The 23542-nt window shown below is 42.3% G+C and overlaps 1 protein-coding gene across 1 annotated transcript in view; it reads left to right on the top strand.

Moving 5' to 3' along the window:
* The first annotated feature begins 227 nt into the window (after window positions 1-227).
* vps13c (vacuolar protein sorting 13 homolog C) overlaps window positions 228-23542 on the top strand; it is a 286385-nt gene continuing 263070 nt past the window's right edge. The window contains exons 1-4 of the mRNA XM_060853895.1: window positions 228-348; window positions 4849-4892; window positions 10997-11039; window positions 17927-18022. Of these exons, the coding sequence (XP_060709878.1) occupies window positions 249-348; window positions 4849-4892; window positions 10997-11039; window positions 17927-18022 (283 nt within the window). The 5' untranslated portion in view covers window positions 228-248. The remainder of the gene's footprint in view (window positions 349-4848; window positions 4893-10996; window positions 11040-17926; window positions 18023-23542) is intronic.

The raw sequence follows: 23542 nt of genomic DNA, 5'->3' as shown, positions 1-23542 counted from the left end.
AGAGTGTTTGTCTCTGCAGGCTCTGTGTTTCTCGAGGGTGTGTATTTATGAAGACAGTATGTCTACACAGAGTGGGTCTGTGTCAGGGATGAGCACACTGTATTGAGTGGGAGTGGAGCCCGTGCGCCGGGTGCTCTTGTTGTTTGAAATCCTCCCGTGCAGAGGAGGCGCTGTCGGTCACTGTCCCGCCCCTCTCCTGGGTCTCTGTCTGTCTGACGGGCGGACGCTCGGGCGGTTGGAGCGGGGCCATGGTGTTTGAGGCGCTGGTGGCTGAGCTTCTGAACCGGGGCCTGGGTGATTATGTGGAGAATCTGGACAAGTCCCAGCTCAAGCTGGGAATCTGGGGAGGTAAGGGGGCCGCAGCGACGGGACGTTTCACTGGGTTTGTGTTCTATTATTGATCTCAGAAGCTGATCAACTGGGCATTTTGTGCCGCCCTGTTTCTCTCCAGGTTTGTGTGTGGGAGGTTGGTTAATATTTAACCTGAAGTTTACTTTCCTGTTCACGGTAATGCATATAATAACAGTAATGATGACAATAACAATGTCACTTCCTTCAAAATCCTTCTCCCTGTATTTATATACCTCCCCATACACTGTCTTCAAAATACTATCCTGTGTGCTCCATATAGTCTTCATATCCCCCAATGTACACCCCCCACCATGTACACCCCCCCCGTCACACCATGTACACCTGCCCCACATCTCCACCATGTACACCTGCCCCACATCTCCACCATGTACACACCCCCAACCACACTATGTACATTCCAACCCACTCCACCCCCCCACACCATGTACACCCCCAACCCACTCCACCCCCCTGTCACACCATGTACACTCCAACCCACTCCACCCCCCCACACCATGTACAGCACCCATGTACACCCTCCCCAGGTATGCCACACCACCCTCCACCTCCCCCATGTACACCACCCTCCACATGCACATCCCCTCCTCCCCCCTCCTCTCCCCCCTCCCCATCCCCATCCCCATGTACACCACCCTACTCTTCTCCACCATGTACACCACCCTCCCCTCCCCTCTTTCTTCTGTATACTCTTCTTCATTTATTTCCCTTACATAGCCTTTGTCAAAAATCCCTGCCCCTTATTTGCCACCTCATATACCCTCCATTAACCACATTTCCTCCCATGTTTGTCCCCCATGTATCTCAGTGAATAATCCTCTCTCCATATGTTCTATCTCATGTACTCTCCCTGCATACCATTGTTCTCCTGCTGTCCCAAGTACACCTCCCTCTCATGTATACCACTCTTCATTTATTTCCTGCTCACATATAACTCTTCAAAGATCCTGTCCTTTTATACTCCATCTTGTATCTCTTCCCACATACCTGTCATGCCCTCTTCTTTCCATGTACTCTTTGTAAATCGAATCTTTGTTTAACTTTTCTCTCATACTTCTGATACCTCCTTCATGTACCATCTACTCCAAATATTTCTCCTCTTGTGCTCTCTCCCTTGTGTGCCTCCACTTCTCTTCTTCAGGTGAAGTGTTTTTTGTTGTAGTGATAATGCCCATATCTCTGGGTTGGCTGGTGGTCTACTCCTGTGGTGTGTTAGAACATACCTGAATGTATCTGGCTGTCCTCTCAATTACTGTTCAATATTGCCTTCCCAAGATCAGTCTTCCCCCAAGACATGCCTCAAGGTGTTATTCCCCATCCCAACAACCCTCCTTGATGTGTTGTATTTCCCCAAACGTGACCCTCGATGTTCTCACTCCCAACCTTCCACCCAACCAGGAGCTGTCTTGATGTGTTGGTCCCTCCATTAGAAGGTTGACATGTTTTCTACCTCCCCTAGCTGATACTCTTTGACATATTGATCCCCCTGCCCAGGAGCCACCTTGACAGAGTTCTCGAGTTGTACAGCAAGGAAACGGAGCCTTTGGTCCAACCTGTCCCTGCTGAACATAATCCCAAACAACTGCAAATGTGTTGCTGGTCAAAGCACAGCAGGTTAGGCAGCATCTCAGGAATAGAGAATTCGACGTTTCGAGCATAAGCCCTTCATCAGGAATAAGAGAGAGAGAGCCAAGCAGGCTAAGATAAAAGGTAGGGAGGAGGGACTAGGGGGAGGGGCGATGGAGGTGGGATAGGTGGAAGGAGGTCAAGGTGAGGGTGATAGGCCGGAGTGGGGTGGGGGCGGAGAGGTCAGGAAGAAGATTGCAGGTTAGGAGGGCGGTGCTGAGTTGAGGGAACCGACTGAGACAAGGTGGGGGGAGGGGAAATGAGGAAGCTGGAGAAATCTGAATTCATACCTTGTGGTTGGAGGGTTCCCAGGCGGAAGATGAGGCGCTCCTCTTCCAGCCGTCGTGTAGTTGTGTTCTGCCGGTGGAGGAGTCCAAGGACCTGCATGTCCTCAGTGGAGTGGGAGGGAGAGTTAAAGTGTTGAGCCACGGGGTGGTTGGGTTGGTTGGTTCGGGCGGCCCGGAGGTGTTCTCTGAAGCGTTCCGCAAGTAAGCGGCCTGTCTCACCAATATAGAGGAGGCCACATCAGGTGCAGCGGATGCAATAGATGATGTGTGTGGAGGTACAGGTGAACCTGTGGCGGATATGGAAGGATCCCTTGGGGCCTTGGAGGGAAGTGAGTGTGGAGGTGTGGGCGCTAGTCTCACCCACCACCTCCTGGTCTACATGTGTCTAACCTTTCCCATTCATGTACCTATCCATATGTCTTTTAAACATTGTAATTTGTCCACATCAATCACTTCTTCAGGAAGTTCATTCCACACATGCACCACTTTCTGTGTAAAAAAATTTTCCCCTCTCCCATTAAAACTATTTGCCCGAGTCTTGAATTCCCCGTCCTAGGGAAAAGACATCTACCATTAACTCTATCTGTAGCCCTCATAAATTTAATAAACTTTTATAAGGTTGCCTTTCAAGGTGCTATGCTGCAGTTAAGAGCTCTAGCCTATCCAGCTTTTCTTTATAACTCAGACCTTCCGTACCTGACATCCGAGTAAATCTCTTGAGTCCTCTCCAGCTTAATATCCTTCCTATAATTGGGCAACCAGAACTGGACACAGTACTCCAGAAGAGACCTCACCAATGTCCTGTACAACTTCGACATGATGCCCCAACTCCTATACACAAAGGACAAAGCAATGAAGGCAAGCATGCTAAATGTGTTTTTAACCACCCAGTCAAAATGTGAGGCAAACTTCAAAGAATTATGTACCTAAATCTGCAGGTCCCTCTGCTCTACAAGAGTACCCAAGTAGCTACCAATGATTGTATGAGCCTGTTTTTTGTACAAAAATGCAAAATATCATATTTATCCAGGACATATTGTCTTCCCTTTCAACTCCCCAGATCCACATTTGCATGTTGCTTCACTGCTGCCGCGCCCCCCTTCCCTTTCCCAGAATAATATTAGGAAGGGAATTCTGGATTTCTTCATATTGAAGAATGATGATTACAGTTTTAAATCAGGATAATGTGTGACTTGAGATCCTGCCGGTGGGCGTGTCCCCATGCATCTTCTATTCTTGACTAGGTTACAGAGAGTTTGGAAATTGTCATTCAAGGAGGATTCATGAGTTGCTTCATTGCAATTTTACAACGGTAGATACTGCTGTTGCTGTTTGTCAGTTTTGGGTAATGTTCAAGAACACCAACATTAGATCTGAAGCTGAGATTAGATCTACAGTGCTGTGGTGGTTCTCACCCTCCTGTATGGCTCTGAGATATGGGCTCTATAGCAAACACCTAAAGGTGCTGGAGCAGTACCGCCAAATCTGCCTGTGCAAGATCCTGTTGATCTGCTGGGAAGACCGATGCACCAACAGCAGCATCCTTCACCAGGCCAGCATCATGAGCATTGAGGCACTGACCATTGTTGATTGGCTGCGATGGACACGTTGTCTGTGGGAACGACACAAGACTCCCTGAGCAGCTGATCTACTCCAACTTTGAAACAGTAGGTGAGCCCCTGGCAGACAGAGGAAGTGCGCCTCAGTGATATCCTCCCAGAGGAAGTGTGCCTCACTGGCAAAGTGCGGCATTCCCTGGGAATCACTGGACAAGACAGTCCAAAGTGGAGGAACTGTATGCGGGAAGGGGTCAAGCACCTCAAGACTCTCTCTCTTGTGGGGAAAGTGAAAGCCAGGCTAAAACAGCAGGAGTGCGCTGCCACGCCAACACCTTGCCCACCCCTTCCCACAGCCACCTTCTGCCCAAATGTAACAGAGCCTGCAGAACCTACATTGATTTGTACAGCCACCTACAAACTCACCCTGTGAGTGGAAGAGGGACCGATGATGTATGATTCAAGTGGGTGTCAATCAAGCAGGTTGGTTTTTTGTGCATGATGTTGAGTTTGTGTCACTGAAGGTAGAGTCATCCAGAAAAGTGGAGAGTATTCTATCACACTTCTAACTTGAGCTTTATAGACAGTGAACAGTCTTTGTGGATGTGGGAGATGAATTATTTGCTGTAGGATTCCTAGCTGCTGACCTGTTCTTAAAGGCACCGTATTTCTATGGCTGGTCCAGTTCAATTCACCTACTGTTATGTAACTTGTATCTTGACTCTTAAGAGCTGTCACTTGTGGGTTGTGTAGGTTAAATTAGTGGTTTTGGTTTCCTTTGTGAATTTTTGTTTTTTAGCCTTAACTGCTGTGTCTAAAAGTTGAGGGTTATTGAAGATAATTTTATTATAACATTGGCCACTTGTTCATCTTTTTTAATTTGTTTTTTATTAAACTTAAAAATAAACATGGATGTTTGGATAATTACAGGCAGCCATTGACTTTAAGATTTCTATCATGTAAATTATAGTGTTTGTGAATTGTGCTAATGAATGTTATTTTGTTTTTAGGAAATGTGGTCCTTGATAACTTGAAAATAAAAGAAAATGCTCTAGTAAGTAATTTATGCTTAACCTTTTGCTTCTCTTAATTTTTGTTTTGGCAAATATTGCTTATCTGATTGTGCACGTTGATGGTTTCTAGTTAAGAGTAAAGGGGAGTGAGATTCCCTGGAGTTGGCAGGCTCATGTATTCCTTTATCCTGCCTTATCCCTGGGATCATTCTTGAGTTTTCTTTTCCCTGCCATCCTTACAATGTCTCATAACGTGCAGTACCTGGAACTGGACGCAGTATTCTAGTTGAGGCTGAGCTTGTTTTAATACTTCTATTCCATATTGATAAAGCCCATGACACAGTGTGCTTTATTAATTATGCTCTTAATTTGTCCTACCATCTTTAATGATTTATGCACATATGCATCTAGGCCCCTCTGCTTCTGTCTTTGCTTTAGAGCTGTACCCTTTATTTTGTTTCTGTTACAACATTTCTCTTACTAAGATGGAACATAGCACATTTCTCTGCATGAATTTATATCTGTCTCTTCTGCCCATTTCACCAATCTGAGTGCTTTAAAGTTCTAAACCATTGTCTTCACAATTCACATTGCTTCCAAGTTTCATGCTACCTGCACGTTTTGAACTTATGCCCTGTATATGTCGGCCTAAGTTGTTAGTAAATAGCAGGAAGAACCAAACTTCCAAAACTGACCTGAAGGAAATTCCACTGCAAACCTTCCTCCAGTTCAAAAAACTGTTGATTCACCCCCTACTCTTTGTATCCTATTGCTGGGTCAATTTTATATCCATGTTGCTGCTATCCCTTTTATTCCATGATCTTTAATTTTTCTCGCCAGTCTCTTATACACTTCATCAAATACCTTTTGGAAGTCTGCATTCACCACATCAACAGCATGACCTGCATCCACGTTCTCTCTCATTTATCTGAATAATTCAGTCTAGTTAAACATAACTTGCCCTTAATTTGACTTAACTTAATTATTCATATTTGCTCAAGTGAGTATTAGTTTTTATCTTAAATGATCATTTCTGGAAGCTTCCTCACCACACAGGTTAAGGTGACTAGTCAATACCTTCACCTTGTCAGTTTTAAAATCTGCTCATGCCAGAAATACTATCTCGTTCACCATGACTGGGGTGGCATTTCTTGGTAAAGACAGATGTAATGTATTCATTTAATACCTCAGTTGCGCCCACAGCTTCAAAGTGAAAATCCCTCTTTTGACTTGTATCTAAACCATTCCTTTTACTTGTATGTTCAGAGAAGATTTTTATTTTCTTTTTATATTAGCTGTGTTCTTGTTTTAATGCTGTCTTGTATACTTTTTAAAATTTGTCTCCCTGTGATTATCTTCAGCCTCATTCACTGTTGTATTGTCTTGACTAACAGTGGACATAAACAGACCTTTCTTTGTTCATCTTGATATTAATCTCCTTTATTATCCACAAGTTCTGTATGTGTTTGCCTTGTCTTTCTACTTCATGGGTATATAACTTAGAGTTATAGAATCCTACAGCATGGAAACACCCTTTCGTCTAACTTGTCCATACTGATCAAGTTTCCCAAACTAAATTAGTCCCACTTGCTTGCAATTGACTCATATCCTTTTGAACCTTTTCTTATTCAGGTACCTGACCAAATGTCTTTTAAATGTTGTAATTGTACCTTTTTCCTCTGGCATGTTATTCCATGTATGTACCACCCTGTGTGAAAACCGTCGCCCCTTGGATTCCTTTAAACTTTCTTTTTTCACCTTAAACCCGTGCCATTTGTTTTGCACTCTCCTAGCTTGGGAAACGATCTTTGCTATTCACCTTATCAATATCCGTCATGATTTTATATTCCTCTATAAGGTCACCTCTCAATCTCCTACGTTCCAGTGGAAAATGTCCCAGCTTATCCAGCCTGCCCTCAACTCAACCGTCCAGTCCCAGTAGTATTTTTAAAAATCTTTAATGCATCCCCTCAAATTTAATAATATCCTTTTTATAGCAGGGCAACCTGAATTGTACACAGTACGCCAAAAGTAGCCTCACCAATGTCTTGTATGTCGCAACATGACATCCCAATTCCTACACTCAATGGGCTGGGCGATGAATGCAAGTATGCCATTCGCCTTTTAACCACTCTGACTACCTGTGGTGCAACTTTTAATGAACTATGTACCTGAACCCTGAGTCTCTCTGTTTGACATCACTCCCTGGGCCCCACCATTAACTATGTGAGTCCCGCCCTTGTTCAGTTTACCAAACACCTCACATTTATTGAAATGAAACACCATCTGCCATTCCTTGGCCCATTGGTCTAATTGATCAAAATCCCTTTATAATCTTAGAAAACCTTCTGTTGACTGTGCCACCAACTCGGCAAACTTGCTAACCCATACCTCCTAAATTGTCACCCAAATCGTTCATATAAATGCCAAACAACAGTGTACCCAGCACCGATCCTTGAGGCGCACTGCTGGTCACAGGCCTCTGGTGAGAAAAATAACCCTTCTCCTCCACCACCATCTGTCTCCAGCCAATATTGTATCCAGTAGGCAAACCCCCTGAATCCCATGTGATCTAACTTTACTAACCAATCTAACCATGTAGAACTTTGTCAAAGGCCTGACTAAAGTCCATGTAGACAACGATTTTCCATGACAAAGCCGTATTGATGATCCCGAATCAGTCCTTGCCTCTTTTAATGCATGCAAATTCTGTATTTCAGAATTCTCTCCAACGGCTTGCCCATTACTGGTGGCAGACTCACTGATCTATAGTTCCCAGTCGTCTCCTTGCAGCCTTTCTTAAATAAAGGCATAACATTAGCAATCTTCCAGTCTTCAAGCTCCTCGCTCTTAGCTGTACAAATTTTTCTGCTTGGGGCCCCGCAGTTTCTCCCTTAGCTTCACACATTCTCCTAAGGAACACTTGATCAGGGCCTGGAGTTTTATCCAACTTTTATGCTTTTAAAGACATCCAAAGCCACCACTTCTATAAAGTGGACTGTTTTCAAGACATAAATATTTTTTTCCCTGAGTTCCCTAGCTTCCGTGTCTTTCTCCACACTAAATACTAAAGTGAAATAGTCGAATGGTATCTCTCTGATCTCCTGTGGTTCCACATACATGACTTTGTTGATCTCCATGAGTGCTCTTGTCTGTGCCCTAGCACTTGTAAAGAAAATTTAAATGTCTGGTAACCTTTGATTCCAATTGATTTGGGCCAGATCCATTCTCACTTCATTGTAGCTAGTTTTCTCTAAACAGATACGTCAGTCTCTGTTTTGAATATGCTCCATGATGGAGCAACCACAGCTCCCTGAGACTGTGAATCCTGGAAAGCCACAACTGTCTGAGTGAAGCAAAAGCTCCTCACCTCAATCCTAAATAGCTATCCCTTATTGTGAAACTGTTTCCCAAGGCTGGGACATTCTTCCAATGTCTACCCTGTCAATTCCTGTAAGACTCTTGTGAGTCCAAGACGTTTCATCTTTTCTGCTAAGACAGTCCCTCCACTCTGTGAATTAGTTTGGTGACCTCCATTGAATTCCCTGTATGCAAGTGTGTCTGTCTTTAGATAATGAGATTAAAATTTTACACAGTACTCGGAAGTGTGGTCTCACCAAGGCGCCATATCATTTCAGTAAGTTGCCTATACTCCAATCCTCTTTTAATAACGGCCAACATACTATTTGAAAATGTGTTGCTGGAAAAGCGCAGCAGGTCAGGAATCCTGATGAAGGGCTTATGCCCGAAACGTCGAATTTCCTGTTCCTTGGATGCTGCCCTGACCTGCTGCGCTTTTCCAGCAACACATTTTCAGCTCTGATTTCCAGCATCTGCAAACCTCACTTTTTCCCCCAACATACTATTTGTCTTAATTGCTTGCTATTGAATTTCTTCTTGAACTGCCTCTGTATTCTCCTTTCAAATCCTACTTCCACCTAATTTTGTCATCCAATCTCTGCATCTAAACCATTAACATAGATTGTAAGTAACTGGCCGCTGATCCTTGTGATACTCCATTAGTTCTAGGCTGCCAACCTGAAAATGATTCATTTATTCCTACTGTTTTCTGTCTGTTAAGTAGTTTTCAATCCATGCCAGTACCTTCCCATCAGTCCTAGCATTCTAACTTTTCATCAACTGAAATGTTGGACCTTTATCAAAAGCTTCTGAAAACCTAACTATACCACATCCACCCATTCCCTCTAGACTATTCTGCTTGTTATGTTCTCAGAAAAGACTACAACAGGGTTCTTTAGCATGATTTTGCCATTCATCAATCTATGTTGATTCTACCTTATGCTTCTGTTATTTTCTAGACTGCCCTGTTAGCACACATTTTATTGTAGATTCTAACAATTTCCCAATGTTTAATGTTAGGCTAACAGGTCTGTAGTATCCAGCTTTTTTTGTCCTTGCTTTCTGAAATAGTGGTGTTAAATTTGCCATTTTCAGTCTGCTGAAGCCATTCCAAAGTCAATTGAGTTTGAAAGCTGGCCATCAGCACATTCACTATTTGTACAGTCAGCCTCTTTCAAAACTCTACAATGCCAGGGCATTTTTCTACTTTGTCTATTAATATCTCCAATTTTTAAAAACTTTAAGATTAATATCTTGCAGTTCTGTGTTTTCATTAGGCCCACAAATTCTCCATTATATCTGGGAATTTGTTTAGTGTTTTTCCCCTGTGAAGACAGTCACAAAATATATTGGTGTTTCTGCTGTTTAATTATTCTCCACTATAAATCTTTGTGACTTTGCTTGTATATAGACCCACGTTTATTTTGCTCATCTTGTCCACTTTTGTAAACCTCTGCAGTCTGTTATTTATTTTCCTTGCAAATTAGCTTTTACATTTTTTTTTCCCTTTTTCCTTGGACCACCTTTGCAGAATTTTATAATGTTCCTAACCTTCGGGCAACATGTTTTTGGGCAACATTGCCGGCCTATTCCTTTAATACAGTTCTTGATTTCTTTTGCTGACACTGCTCTTCCTATCCTGATTCCTGAAGAAGGGCTCGTGCCCGAAACGTCGATTCTCCTGTTTCTTGGATGCTACCTGACCTGCTGTGCTTTTCCAGCAACACATTTTCAGCTCTTCCTATCACAGTCATCAAATGTATCATCACTCACTTTATAATGTCCATGTTATGATAGAAAATTAATGTAAAAACATGACAAATACTGTATATACTGTTTGTGTTTTAGCTCTTAGCAATTGCCTGTCTACCACAAAACCTTCGAATATAGTTTTCCTATCCAACGTAGTCAGTTTCATCTTTGTGCTTTCATGCTTTCCTTTGTTTAGACTTAAGACCTTAGTTGCTCTTCAAACAACCTCACTTGGAATTTTATTTTAAACTTCTATCATAATATGGATGTTATAGGCTGGGTGACAACACATTTGAAGCCTGTGTTAGGAAGAGTCCAAGGTTAGTTTGCAAAACAGGAGACATTATTTTGAAAAGGAAGGTGACTGTGCAATTAGTCTGTTCAGTTAGACAGCTGTTTGGATTGTGAGCAATTTAGTGAGAATGAAAACTGTAACATGCATAATATCAATACCTAACTTTGAAAACCTTGTAAATCCACTTACAGGAGAATAATCACAATATTTAAAAGATCATTTTATGGCTCAAATAAACAATTCAGGTCTTAAAGCTGTTCTTGGGTCATTTTTTTACTACTAGAGACAAAACAAAACTAGATGCTTGAATCCAAGGTAGACAAGCAGGAGGCTGGAAGAGCACAGCAAGCCAGGCAGCATGAGGTGGAGAAGGCAATGTTTTGGGTGTAACCCTTAGACCTGAAGAAGGGTCACACCGGAAGCATTGCCTTCTGTACCTCCTGATGCTGCCTGGCTTGCTGTGTTCTTCCAGCCTCCGGCTTGTCTATTTTCTATTTTTACTGTTGCCTGACAAGTTTGCAGAAGTGAAATCCTGTTTATAATTCTGACTTCTAATTAAGTGAGGTTGTCTTGTGCCTATTGTACAGGCAGTCTGCAGCGCATACAGCTTCAGAATTATTTTACTGATCTTGGTTTTTGTGTTCGCTTATATTCTGGTAGAAAATCTGCAAATATCGCATGCATTTGCATGTTCTCTTTTATGCCATAATGATTTCTTCCATTTTTCTTCCCAACCAGAATGATTTTGATGTCCCTTTCAAAGTCAAGGCTGGACAGATAGGTATGATCTTTGTTTTTGTCTATTACCGAGCTGCAGTGTTTTGCTTTGCTCTTAAACTGAGTTTTCCGCTATGTAACTACTGTGTCAACTTTGTCAAAACTTCAATTAATGATCTTACCTAAAGTAGTTACTATTTAAAGAACTGACAGTTTATATATTATTTGCTATTTGGCAGCTGTAAACACAACTGTTAATATCTGCGTAATTTAGTATTTTATTGATGAAATTGCACTCATTTGGAATTAACAAAATTGAATGGTATTGTCGAGAGCCTTTTGATGAGTATTGGGTGGGAATAAGATCTTGATGTTTTCTAAGAGAAAAATAGGAAATATTCTGTAAACAGTCTGTGGAACCAGCATCATTTGCCATAATGCTATATGTTATAGCTCAGTGTCAGCCTGAAATACTAATCCATCAGTTAGGAAAACAAAACTTAGCAAAGGGATGTAAGATAGTTTTCAAAAATTGCTTTCTTTCTAAAGCAAGAGAGAGGAGATTTAACCTTGTGTTCAGAAAACATTTGTTGCTTGATCATTATCAAGGTAGAAGATTGCTTATTAATCTTTCTTTTTTGTAAAGTACTGCTGAACATCAAATTTGATCCATACCAAATGATGACAGTGAGTAATTCATTGTTGGAAGTGCTGTTCGATGAGCTCAGCATGTGAACATTTTTTTTGGTAGAATAAGTTATATTTATGTAGCTTAAGAAGGAGGTGAGCTTAGGGAAAAAAAAAACAAATATGATGGTAATTTGTCAATTTAATCACTTTATGAATTGTCATATTCAGTGACATATGTAAGATATACACTACACCTGGAGGGCAGGTTGTTTGAATTGTTCCTTGCTCCTTTCTGCTTTCTTTTTTCCCTCATGGCCACTTAAATCTGAACATGGGTATGTATTTTTTTTTCTCCCCCATGTTTTTCAACCGTTTTTTTCAGAAAAGACAACTTTAATATAGATCTCAGTCAGACAGTTTGGAATTTGAGTTAACTTCCTTTCCAATTTTGATTTCCTTTCCAACCCTGGTGGAGTGTACAGTGGAAGATTTGACACTTGCTTGGATGGACACCAGTAACAAAGTGGCTTGTTTGATCAGTATCTGTCACCAAGCTCGGTTTGCAGTCCCGAGATGATCGGCAACTCACTGCCACAACAATAGCACTTCACCCCTGCCATAAGCTGCAGAGGACTGAAAGCACCCTCAGTGGGACAATCTTACTTCCATGTTTCTCTCCAATTTGTACATTATTCTAATGACAAATCTATTCCCATTTCATTATTTTCTCTGGATGACCATTGGGGAACACTTCAGCTAACAACATTGAGCAAATGCTGTCAATATAGAACTTGAGGCAGTTCAAGAAAAATACTGGCTTCAGCAGCGTTTTATCAGGGCAGATGGGGTTAGATGATGATTAGGATGTTACTGGTGTTTGCGTCTTGACAGAAGTAGCAAAAAGCTATGCGGCATGCAGATAAACATTCCGATATTGGTGCTGAGTCTTGTTCACTTCCTGAAGAATGCTGGCTGCATTGATAGTGCCAACATGATCCCCACCACATCAGACCAGTTATTGTCTTCATTTGGAGACTGCGACACTGGCCTTCCCCCATTTGAGACCTGCCAGGCTACATACAGTCTCATTTTAGGTAAGAGAAATTTGAAGCATTTTGCTGATCTAATTTTGATGCAAGAATGTTGCAGAGCTGGACTTTTCATGTGCACTAGAATGTTGGTATAGTACTGCATGCCATTTCATACCAGTTCATGCTTGTGGAAATAGAGCTTGGACTTTGAAAAACCTTTGGAAATTTTAATTACCTCATTCATTCTTGGGGCAGGTATAACTATCATCTACAAGTAAGGAGGTCAAGATGTACTCTTGTGGCAATGAACAACTAAAATTGCATTTGGAGGAGGTAATTTGCAATCATTTGTAGAATTAAGTTAGAAAGCATGTGGCATGATGTTCCAATGCAGACAGTCAGTTAAACTGCAGAGGAAGTGGGTAGAACCCTAAAATATTCAGCAGTTTTGAGGTGAGTTGACGACATAGTGAGACAGTGTCACTGTTCCTGACAGAAGACCTCAGGTCTTATCCCACTCTTGGAAGAGCAGGATGTTGAAGTATTGAACTGACATGTTATTATAAATGGATACCTTTTAGTTGAAGAAAAGGTTAACATTTTTACATCATCAATCACATCCACATTAACTATATGGACACAGAATCAGAGTCCTAGAGATATTCAGTGCAGTAACAGCTCCCTGAGTCCAACATGTCCATTCTAAATAAATCTATTGCCAGCATTTGCCCCATAGCCCTCTAAACCCTTCCTATTTATATACCCATCCAGATGCCTTTTAAAATGTAGTTGCACCAGCCTCCACCACTTCCTCTGGCAGCTCATCCGTACACACCCCATCGTCTGCATTTTAAAAAGTTCCTCATTTTAAATCTTTCTCCTGTCACCTTAAAACCTATGCTGTCTAGTTTTGGAGAAAGACCTTTATTTACCCTTTCCATTACCCCTCATGATTTTATAAACCTGTAAAAGGCAAAATAGCCCCAGTCTATTCAGCCTTTCCTTAAATCTCAAGCCCTCCAATCCTGGCAACATCCTTGTAGATCTTTTCTGAACTTTTCAAGTTTCACAACATCCTTCTTTATGACAGTGAGACCAGAATTGCACGCAGAATTCCAATAGTGACCTAACCAATGTCCTGCACAGCCACAACATGACCTTTCAACTCCTTTGCTCAATGCATTGACCAATTAAGGCAAGCATACGAAAGCCGCCTTCACTATCCTACCTACTTGCAACTCCATTCTCAAGGAACTATGAACCTGCACTCTAATGACCTTACCGTTAAGTGTATTAGTCCTTGTTGAACAACGCTCCCCAGGACCTTACCATTAAGTGTATTAGTCCTGTTAAGATGTGCTTATCCAAAATGGAGCACCTCGCATTTATCTTAATCAAACTCCATCTGCTACTCCTCAGCCAATTGACCCATCTGATCAAGATCCCATTGTACTATTAAGTAACCTTCTTTCCTGTCCACTATACTTCCAATTTTGGTGTCATCTGCAGACTTGGTAACTGTATCTCCTATATTCACATCCAAATCGTTTTCTATAAATGACAAAGCAGTGGACACAACAATGATCCTTGTGTCACACCACTGGCCACAGGCCTCCTGTCGGAAAATCAACCCTCCACCACACTGTCTTCTGTCTTTGAGCCAGTTCTGTATACAAATAGCCACTTCTCCCTCAATTCCACGTGATCCGACTTTGCTAACCAGTCTACCATGAGGAGCTTTGTCAAATGTCTTACTGAAGTCTGTATAGATCATGCCCACTGCTCTGCTGTCATCAATCCTTTTTGTTTACTCTTCAAAAAACTCAAACAAGTTAGTGAGGCACTATTTCCCATGCATAAAACCATGTTAACTATTCCCAATTAATCCTTGCCTTTCCAAATGCATGTAAATCCTGTCCCTCAGGATTCCCTCCAACAACCTGACCACCATTGATGTTAGGCTCATTGGTCTCCAGTTTCCTGGCTTCTTCTTACTGGCTTTCTTAAATAGTGGCACCATGTTAGCCAACTTCCAGTCTTCAGATATCTCTTTTGTGACTATCGATGATCCAAATATCTAAGCAAGGGGACCGCAATCACTTCCCTAGCTTTGCACAGGGTTCCAGGTACACCTGATCAGGTCGTGGGGATTTATCCACCATTGTTTTTAAGACTTCCAGCACCCCCTTCCCGATAATATGGATGTTTTTCAAGATGTTCCTATTTATTTCCCCACATTCTCTCACTTCCATATTCTTCTCCGCAGTAACACTGATGCAGAATACTCTACCCCCCCCCACCCCCCGCATCCTTTCGATAGCATTTGTATCCTGGAGCATTAAGCTGCCAGTCCAGTCCATCCCTGAGCTGTGTCTCTCTGATTGCTGTAATATACCAGTCCCGTGTTCTCAACCATGCTGACTTCACCTGCCTTACCTGTTAGGTCTCTTGCATTGAAATAAATGCAGTTTAGTTTATCAGTCCTTCCTTGTTCTGTTTTGTTTCTGCCTGTGCTGACTGACTCGTTTTTTTTTCCCAACTGTACTCTTTTCATATTGATCTTTTTCTAACTATTCCTGCTGGTTCCCCTCAACAATAACACTAACACACACACACACACAACTAGTTTAAATCCTGAGTGGCTCTAGCAAATGTCCTTACCAGTATCTTAGTCCCTTTCAAATTCAGGTGCAATCCATCCTCCTTGTACAGGTCACTTCTAGCCTAGAAAACATTGCAACTATCCAAAAACGTGAATCATTCTCCCTGTACCAACTCCTCAGCCGTGCATTCATCTGCTCTATCCTCCTATTTCTATCCTCGCTAGCTTGTGGCACCGGGAGTAATCCAGATATTTCTTCCTTCAAGGACCTACTTTTTAAATTCCTGCCGAACTTCCTATATTCCTTATTATTTTGTCTTTAGTTCCAATATGTACAGTGACCTCCTGCTGGCCCCGCTGCCCTTCTGAGAACATTCTGCACTCTGTCCGAGATATCCTTGATCCTGGCTGCAGGGATGCAACACAGCATTCTGATGTCTTGCTGTCTGGGCGCAGAAACTTCTGTCTTTGCCTCTGCCTCTGACCAGTCTCCCCTATCACAATCGATCGCTTGGAACTTGATGTACCTCTTGTTACATGAGAACCAGTCTTGATATCAGAAACCTGGCTGTTAGTCCTGGTTCCCCTGAGAGTCCATCACCTTTCTTACAAAACAGCATAGTTGTTTGAAATGGGGATAGCTGCAGGATACTCCTGCACAACCTGCCTCCCGCTCTACGTTTCGTGGAGATCTACCTGTCTGCATCTTCAGTTTATCTCCCTCCCTGCAACTGCCATCCACATCTTTTGGAGTAGTGTGAAGTTCTGGTCACTCTCTTATAAGCAGGATGTTTTTAAGCTGGAGAGGATTCAGAAGAGGTTTACCAGGATGTTATTGGCAATGGAGGGTTTGAGTTATAAGGAGAGGCTGGATAGGCTGGGATTTTTTTAACTAATGTGTAGGAAGTTGAGAGGTGACCTCATGGAGGTTTATAAAATCATGAGGGGTATTGATAAAGGGGAAGGGCAGGTATCTTTCCCTCGGGTGGGGCATTTCAAGACTGGCGGCATATTTATAAGGTGAGACAAAGATTTAAAGGAAGACATGAGGGACAATGTTTTTGCACAGAATGGTTTGTATGTGCAATGAACTTCCAGAGGAAGTGGTGGATCTGGGTATAGTTACAACATTTAAAAGACATTTGGACAAGTACATGAATAAGAAATGTTTGGAGGGATATGGGCCATGCGCAGGCAGGTGGGACGAGTTTAGTTTGGGATTATGGTTGCCATGGACTGGTTAGACCAAAGGGTCTGTTTCTGTGCTGCTATGACGAGCTGATAAAGTTTTATGCATGTTTTTACAAATTTGCATTCAGAAACATAAATATGCAAAGAGTATATTGTATTGGAATGCAAAAAGGGATCTGTGACACCAAATCGATTTTATGAAGGAGTTGACCAATCAAAAAGAGTGTTTTATGAGCCATTTCTTGAATTCGTTCTGAACTGAGATTCACTTTCTAGAGAGAGAGTATTTATAGGAGGAAAAACAGAACTAGTTGCTGATTTGACGAAGGGTTGTATTTTGTGAAAGGTGAACAATTGTCAGTTTATGACATTGATGGAGTAGTAAATGAAGGGGTTAATGACTCCAGCTGATTTTACTGATGATCAGAGTCAAAATGATTAAGATCTGATGGTGTGACTCACTCACAGGCTAAATGCCAGCATTAATGGTGTGTCCACTGCTGCTTGTTTGGATTTTAATTGATTTGGAAAATTATTTGAATTTAAATATTAACATTTTCTCTCTTCCGACCCCTCCCTTTTCATTTCCATTAGATCAATATTTGAAAAGTACTGCTTGGAGTATATTGCAGGGGCAATGAATGTTATGTCACAAAGCTAGTCCCCTTTTTTTCTAAAAGCTGTTCCTTGGCTTTAGGAGACTCTGTCCTTGATTTTTTTTTTCAGAGGGCTAATAAACCAGGCCGGGCTCCAGTCAAATTAGTTTGGTACAGAGATGAAAAGGATTTTGAGAGGCCTTCTGTTTATATGTAAACAGACGAGACTTCAGGCCAAAGTGGTCATGTTTTAGAAGTGACCTGTATAATGAAAGGAGATTGGTCAGCCCTCTAGCTGAGCAGTTTAGTTCAGTCTTGAGCTGATGAGGAGTTCAACAGTGAATTGTGTGGATGCACTCCTTTGCGCTCAAGCATGTTCCATGCATACTGGTTTTTAAAGGTAGTTAGCTTATTGGGACTATTGTATATATTCGGAATAGCATAATGTAGTCTAGTTTGGATAGACTTAGTTCTGTAGGGGTTGTTTATTCTGTGCTTTGTGTTTCATTGTGTAATGTTCTGAATAAATTTTTGTCTTTTAAAATCTAGTAGTCAACCTAGCTAACTTACTCTGGGTAATTCTCACTGTACTCTTATCGAAACAAATTGCGAAGTTATGGTCTGGGCTACCTGCTTAAGAATGTTTTGAGTGGTCTGGCCTAGTCCAGAACAGTTATATGGTCTGCCTTTTGAGAGATGTACACAGACATGGCCTCATTCTGTGCTGTGGAATTCTGTAATTCTATCCTTTTGAAAAACATGTTCAAATTTTGGGATTTTGTGCAGTAAAGCATCTAAGTTTTCCAGGTCATCTGTTAATCTTTAAGTCTCTTTAAAGCCTCATGGTATTTTTTTTAAGTATACTGTGTCATGTTTTGTATTATGCTAATTTCATTTATAGACAAGCTCACTTTGAAGATCCCTTGGAAGAATCTGTACAGTGAAGCTGTGGTTGCTACTCTGGATGGTTTGAACCTTCTGGTGGTTCCAGAAGGAAGTAAGTACAGTGCTGTTAATTTTCATGTTAATTTATAATGTTGACCTGTCAATTAGTCTAATCTGAGCATCATTTGAAATTGAATGTTTTAATGTGTTTTGAAAAGCTAGGATTTTTCTTAGATGTTCATAAAAGTTATAGAGATATTATAAGTTATTACGGTGATAGATCAAAATGATTTTGGAACATAGGAGCAGGAGGAGGCCATTCAGCCCCTCAAGCCAGTTCTACAATTCCTTGAGGTCATGACTGATATGTGGTCTAACTCCATATACCTTCAACTTCATAACAATACAGAGAGTAGTGTAGGTTTGGAACTCTTGCTCAAACCACAGTCAATGCAAATTCAATTGTTAAACTTAATCCAAGATGCACCAATTGTTATTAAGCCTTGGGCCCTATCCCTTACACAAATTGTTATTAAGCAAGGGTGTTAAGGGATAGGGCCCAAGGCTTAATAACAATTGGTGTATCTTGGATTAAGTTTAACAATTGAATTTGCATTGACTGCGGTTTGAGCAAGAGTTCCAAACCTACACTACTCTCTGTATTGTTATGAAGTTGAAAACATGTACTGTGCCTTTGAGAGAGTGAATGCTGTTCTGAACTGAGATTATAAGCACCTGTGTGTATGACTAGATGGCAGTTCCAGAGTGTAATGGAAAATATGAAACATTTGGCTGTGAAATGGCTACCTGAGCTTTGGTTGCTGTTTTGATGGTTAAATTTGAATTGTCAATCAGTTTAAATTATGCCCAGTTGAGTTTGGTTTGATGTTGGCAAATCAAATTCGAGCTCCATGAGATGATCTGATGTCTATGGGTATAAATTTAGTCAGAGAGCAACTGCTGTGGTGAGAGAAACTCGTGGAGAACTAATTGCCCATCCGGCATCTTGCTGTCAAAGAAATTAGAAAGCACACTGTATCAAAGGTACTTTTTCGTATGAAACACCTGCATCTACCCATTGCTTTTCTACCTACCCATCCCATCCCATCTCACCAGCATCTCACCCTCCTATTTATCTTACAGCTCCCCACCCTTTCCTGATGAAGGGCTTATGCCCGAAACATCGAATCTGCTGCTGCTCGGATGCTGCCTGACCTGCTGTGCTTTTCTAGCATCACACTTTTTTTGACTCTAACTCTCCAGCATTTGTAGTCCTCTTCCTCCTAAATTCTCGAGAATGTTTAGAAAATGTCTTTTTTTTTTAGGAAGCTGCCTCGATGTTTTATTTTCCTCTTGGTCACTCCCAGCTGTGTCCTGGAGATTAATCTTCAATTTCTGAAGACTCCAGGCTAATCCTCAAGAGTAGGGAAGTCTACTTAGGATCCAAGGAATGAAATGCACAAAAATAACTATCTGGAATTCTTCTTGTACAGACAGGATCTAGGTTAAAGTGCTTAAAGTAAAACTTGTTTTCAAGTAAATAGTGTTTCAGAACAGCACCATGTTGATTGCAAATTAAAAATCAAAAGATAGATAGTGAATATCCAAGTAGATTTGTTTTTCTTAAGCCAGACATAATCCATAAGCAGTTTGATGGCTATGCCCTGTGAGAATTAAATGTTTCACCCATTGTGTTGGGAGGGTTTGGATCTCTTTCTGACTTCATAGAGGAATGTCGAGAGTCAGAGCCATAGAGATGTACAGCATGGAAACAGATCCTTCAGTCCAACCCTGTCCATGCCGACTAGATATCCCAACCCAATCTAGCCCCACCTGCCAGCACCCGGCCCATATCCCTCCAAACCCTTCCTATTCATATACCCATCCAAATGAGCATTGGTACGTGGGAATGAATTAGTTTTTTTTCAGAATTGTGTTCCTTTCCTCCTGGCTGGGTGTTCTAGAGCCAGGGGTCAGAAATTCAAAAAAAGGGGCAAGTTATTTAGGACTGAAATGAAGAATTTCTTCATTGGAAGGATAGTGAATCTTCTGAATTCTTGACCCCAGAGAGCTGTGGAATATCAGTCATTGAATATGCTCAAGACAGATGGATTTCTAGATATTAAAGATATCAAGGAACAGGAGGATAGTGTTGGAGATGCATTTAGTTCAATGATCAACTGAGTGGCCTACTCCTCCTGCATTACAATGCTTGGGCAGTACAACGCTGCTGAAAGCTCCTAAACCAGCTCTGAAGCAAAGTGAGCAGAAGGCTTATTCTGTTTTAATAAAACAATCCATCAAAATGGAATTAATGTATGGAATGAATCCAGTGGCTCTGATGCGATCTGTTGTCCTGTTTATTTCCCTTTTTTATTAGAGGCTCAACTTGATTAAACTGATACAAGTTTTTGGTGTCACTTTGTGTTAACTTGACATTTTATCTGAGATTCAATATGGGGGGACAAAGCGAAGGAGCCAAAGGTGAGAGCATTGGTCAGACAGTGAGCAGTGAAGGGATGAGCAGAGCGCCTGAATTGCTCCTGAGGAAGTTGTGGAAGATCTGTGAGAAGCTGAGTTTGAAGCTGGAGCAGAAGTGTGCATGTGTGTATATGCTGTTCCGTTCCACACACTGGTCCTTGTTTCTTCACCCTGAAAAGTGCCAAGCTTCAGAATGTTCCTCCTTGGAAAGGGAGGGCTTTATGTTAGAATGTCATGCAAAATTCCTCAAATGCAATATTTAGAATGGGAATGTGAGAAGAGTGTTTCAAGTTGGTACCAGATGCTAGTGAAGTCAATAGAATGCCCGTTTATAAGTTTGACATGCTGTTCAGTTGAAGGAATGAGAAGGGGACTTTACAGGAAATTTGTAGTTCATATTAAATGAAGACAGGAGTACATTTGACTTTGCGTAATGTTCAGTGGGATCAAAATTAAATTGACTCGACCTCGTCACTGCAGTACCAATCCACAGTCCATGTCTGTGAGGCTTAATTGTTTGAAGTTTGTGGCTGTGTTTTCGAAAAACATTTTGATCCTTTGCTTGGGTAAAAGAGATTTCACTTTGATAAATGTTTTGATCACGGCACGACTGTTGAGAGCTCAGATGGATGGTTCGTTCAAGTTGGACAGTTTAGAGTGGGTCGGTTCTCTGATTAAAGATACTTGGTAATGATATCCTTTTCGATTGTATTTTGATGACTTTGGGTCAGGATTGATGGAGGATGCTTCAAGACATTGAGTCTTTGAAAGCCCCTCCAAGTTAATGCTTGTATCATTGTTGGTTCCAGAAAGAGGAAGAGTTATGTCACTTCAGTGTGAGTGTGAGCCTTTGCTTAAATCATGTGGAATGAGTCAGCTGTCATTTTTAACATAGAACAGCTGTCTTTGCTATTTTAAAATTCACTCAGTTATCGGGTGTTGCTGGCCAGGCCACTACTTACTTACTGCCTATCCCACTTGTCCTTGAGAAAGTGGTGGTGAGCTGACTTTTTAAACCACTGCATTCCATGTGTGTAGTTTGACCTGCAATGTCCTTAAAGGATTTCAGGATTTTGACTCAGCGACAGGAAAGGAATGGCGATACATGTCCAAGTCAGGCTGATGAGTGGCTTGGGCAACATGTGGGTGGCGATGTTCCCAAGTGATCTGCTGCCCTTGCCCTTCTAGGTGGAAGTGGTCATGTGTTTGGAAGGTGTTGTCTAAGGATCTTCAGTGAATTTCTGCAGTGCATCTTGTATATAGTGTACACTGCTGTTAGTAAGCATTGGTGGAGAGAGTGGATATTTGTGGATGTGGTGCCAATCAAGTGGGCTGCTTTGTCCTGGATGGTGTCAAGCTTCTTGAGTGTTGTTGGAGCTGTACCCAGTGAGGAGTATTCCATCACACTCCTGACTTGTGCCTTGTAGATGGTGAACAGGCTTTGTGGAATCATGAGGTGAGTTAATCACTGTAGCGTTCTGAACCTCTGATCTGCTTGTGTATGCCACTGTTTGTGGTGGGTCCAGTTGAGTTTCTTCGAGGAGAAAGTGAGGACTGCAGATGCTGGAGATCAGAGCTGAAAATGTGTTGCTGGAAAAGCGCAGCAGGTCAGGCAGCATCCAAGGAGTAGGAGAATCGACGGTTCGGGCATGAGCCCTTCTTCAGGAATGAGGAAAGTGTGTCCAGCAGGCTAAGATAAAGGTAGGGAAGAGGGACTTGGGGGAGGGGTGTTGGAAATGCGATAGATGGAAGGAGGTCAAGGTGAGGGTGATAGGCCGGAGTTGGGGTATCATCCGTCGTCATTTCCGCCACCTCCAAATGGACCCCACCACCGGAGAAATTTCCCTCCCCTCACCTATCAGCGTTCCGCAAAGACCACTCCCTCCTTGACTCCCTCGTCAGGTCCACACCCCCCCTCACCAACCCAACCTCCACTCCCGGCACCTTCTCCTGCAACCGCAAGAAATGCAAAACTTGCGCCCACACCCCCTCCCTTACTTCCCTCCAAGGCCCCAAGGGACCCTTCCATATCCGCCACAAATTCACCTGCACCTCCACACACATCATTTACTGCATCCGCTGCACCCGATGTGGCCTCCTCTATATTGGGGAGACAGGCCGCCTACTTGCAGAACGCTTCAGAGAACGCCTCTGGGATAACCAGACCAACCAACCCAACCGCCCCGTCTCTCAACACTTAAACTCCCCCTCTCACTCCACCAAGGAAATGCAGGTCCTTGGACTCCTCCATCGCCAGACCATAACAACATGACGGCTGGAGGAAGAGCGCCTCATCTTCCGTCTAGGAACCCTCCAACCACAAGGGATGAACTCCGATTTCTCCAGTTTCCTCATTTCCCCTCCCCCCACCTTGTCTCAGTCGATTCCCTCGAACTCAGCACCGCCCTCCTAACCTGCAATCTTCTTCCTGACATCTCCGCCCCCACCCCACTCCGGCCTATCACCCTCACCTTGACCTCCTTCCACCTATCACATCTCCAACGCCCCTCCCCCAAGCCCTTCCTCCCTACCTTTTATCTTAGCCTGCTGGACACACTTTCCTCATTCCTGAATAAGGGCTAATGCCCAAAACATCGATTCTCCTGCTCCTTGGATGCTGCCTGACCTGCGCTTTTCCAGCAACACATTTTCAGCTCACCAGTTGAGTTTCTGTCAATATTTACCCCAAGGATGTTGGTAATGGTGGTGGTAGCACCATTGAATATCAAAGGTTGGTCAGGGTAGGGGGTTGGTTACATACTATATTATTGGCGATAGCTCTTGCCTGACATCTGTGTAGTGCAAACGTTACTTGGCACTTGTCAGCCCAGGCCTGGATGTTATCCAGTTCTTGTTGCATTTGATTGTGAACTGCTTCAGTATCTCAGAAGTTCTGAATGATGCTGAACATTGTGCAATCACCAGTGAACATCCCCACTTCAGGCCTGAGGATGGAGGGAAAGTCTTAATAAAACAGCTGAAGGCGGTTGAGCTCAGGACACTATCCGAAGAAACTCCTGCAGAGATGACTAACTTCCAACCCCCACGACAGTCTTCCTTTCTTTGCCTTTTTTTTGATGTTCTATTTAATCTGAATGGATTTTTTTTCAGGAGTCCAATATAACTAAAGATTTTGTTCATTATTTTATCT

This window comes from Hemiscyllium ocellatum, chromosome 42, assembly GCF_020745735.1.
Source record: "Hemiscyllium ocellatum isolate sHemOce1 chromosome 42, sHemOce1.pat.X.cur, whole genome shotgun sequence".
Classification (NCBI taxonomy): Eukaryota; Metazoa; Chordata; class Chondrichthyes; order Orectolobiformes; family Hemiscylliidae; genus Hemiscyllium; species Hemiscyllium ocellatum.
This window is presented reverse-complemented; position numbering and strand designations above follow the sequence as displayed.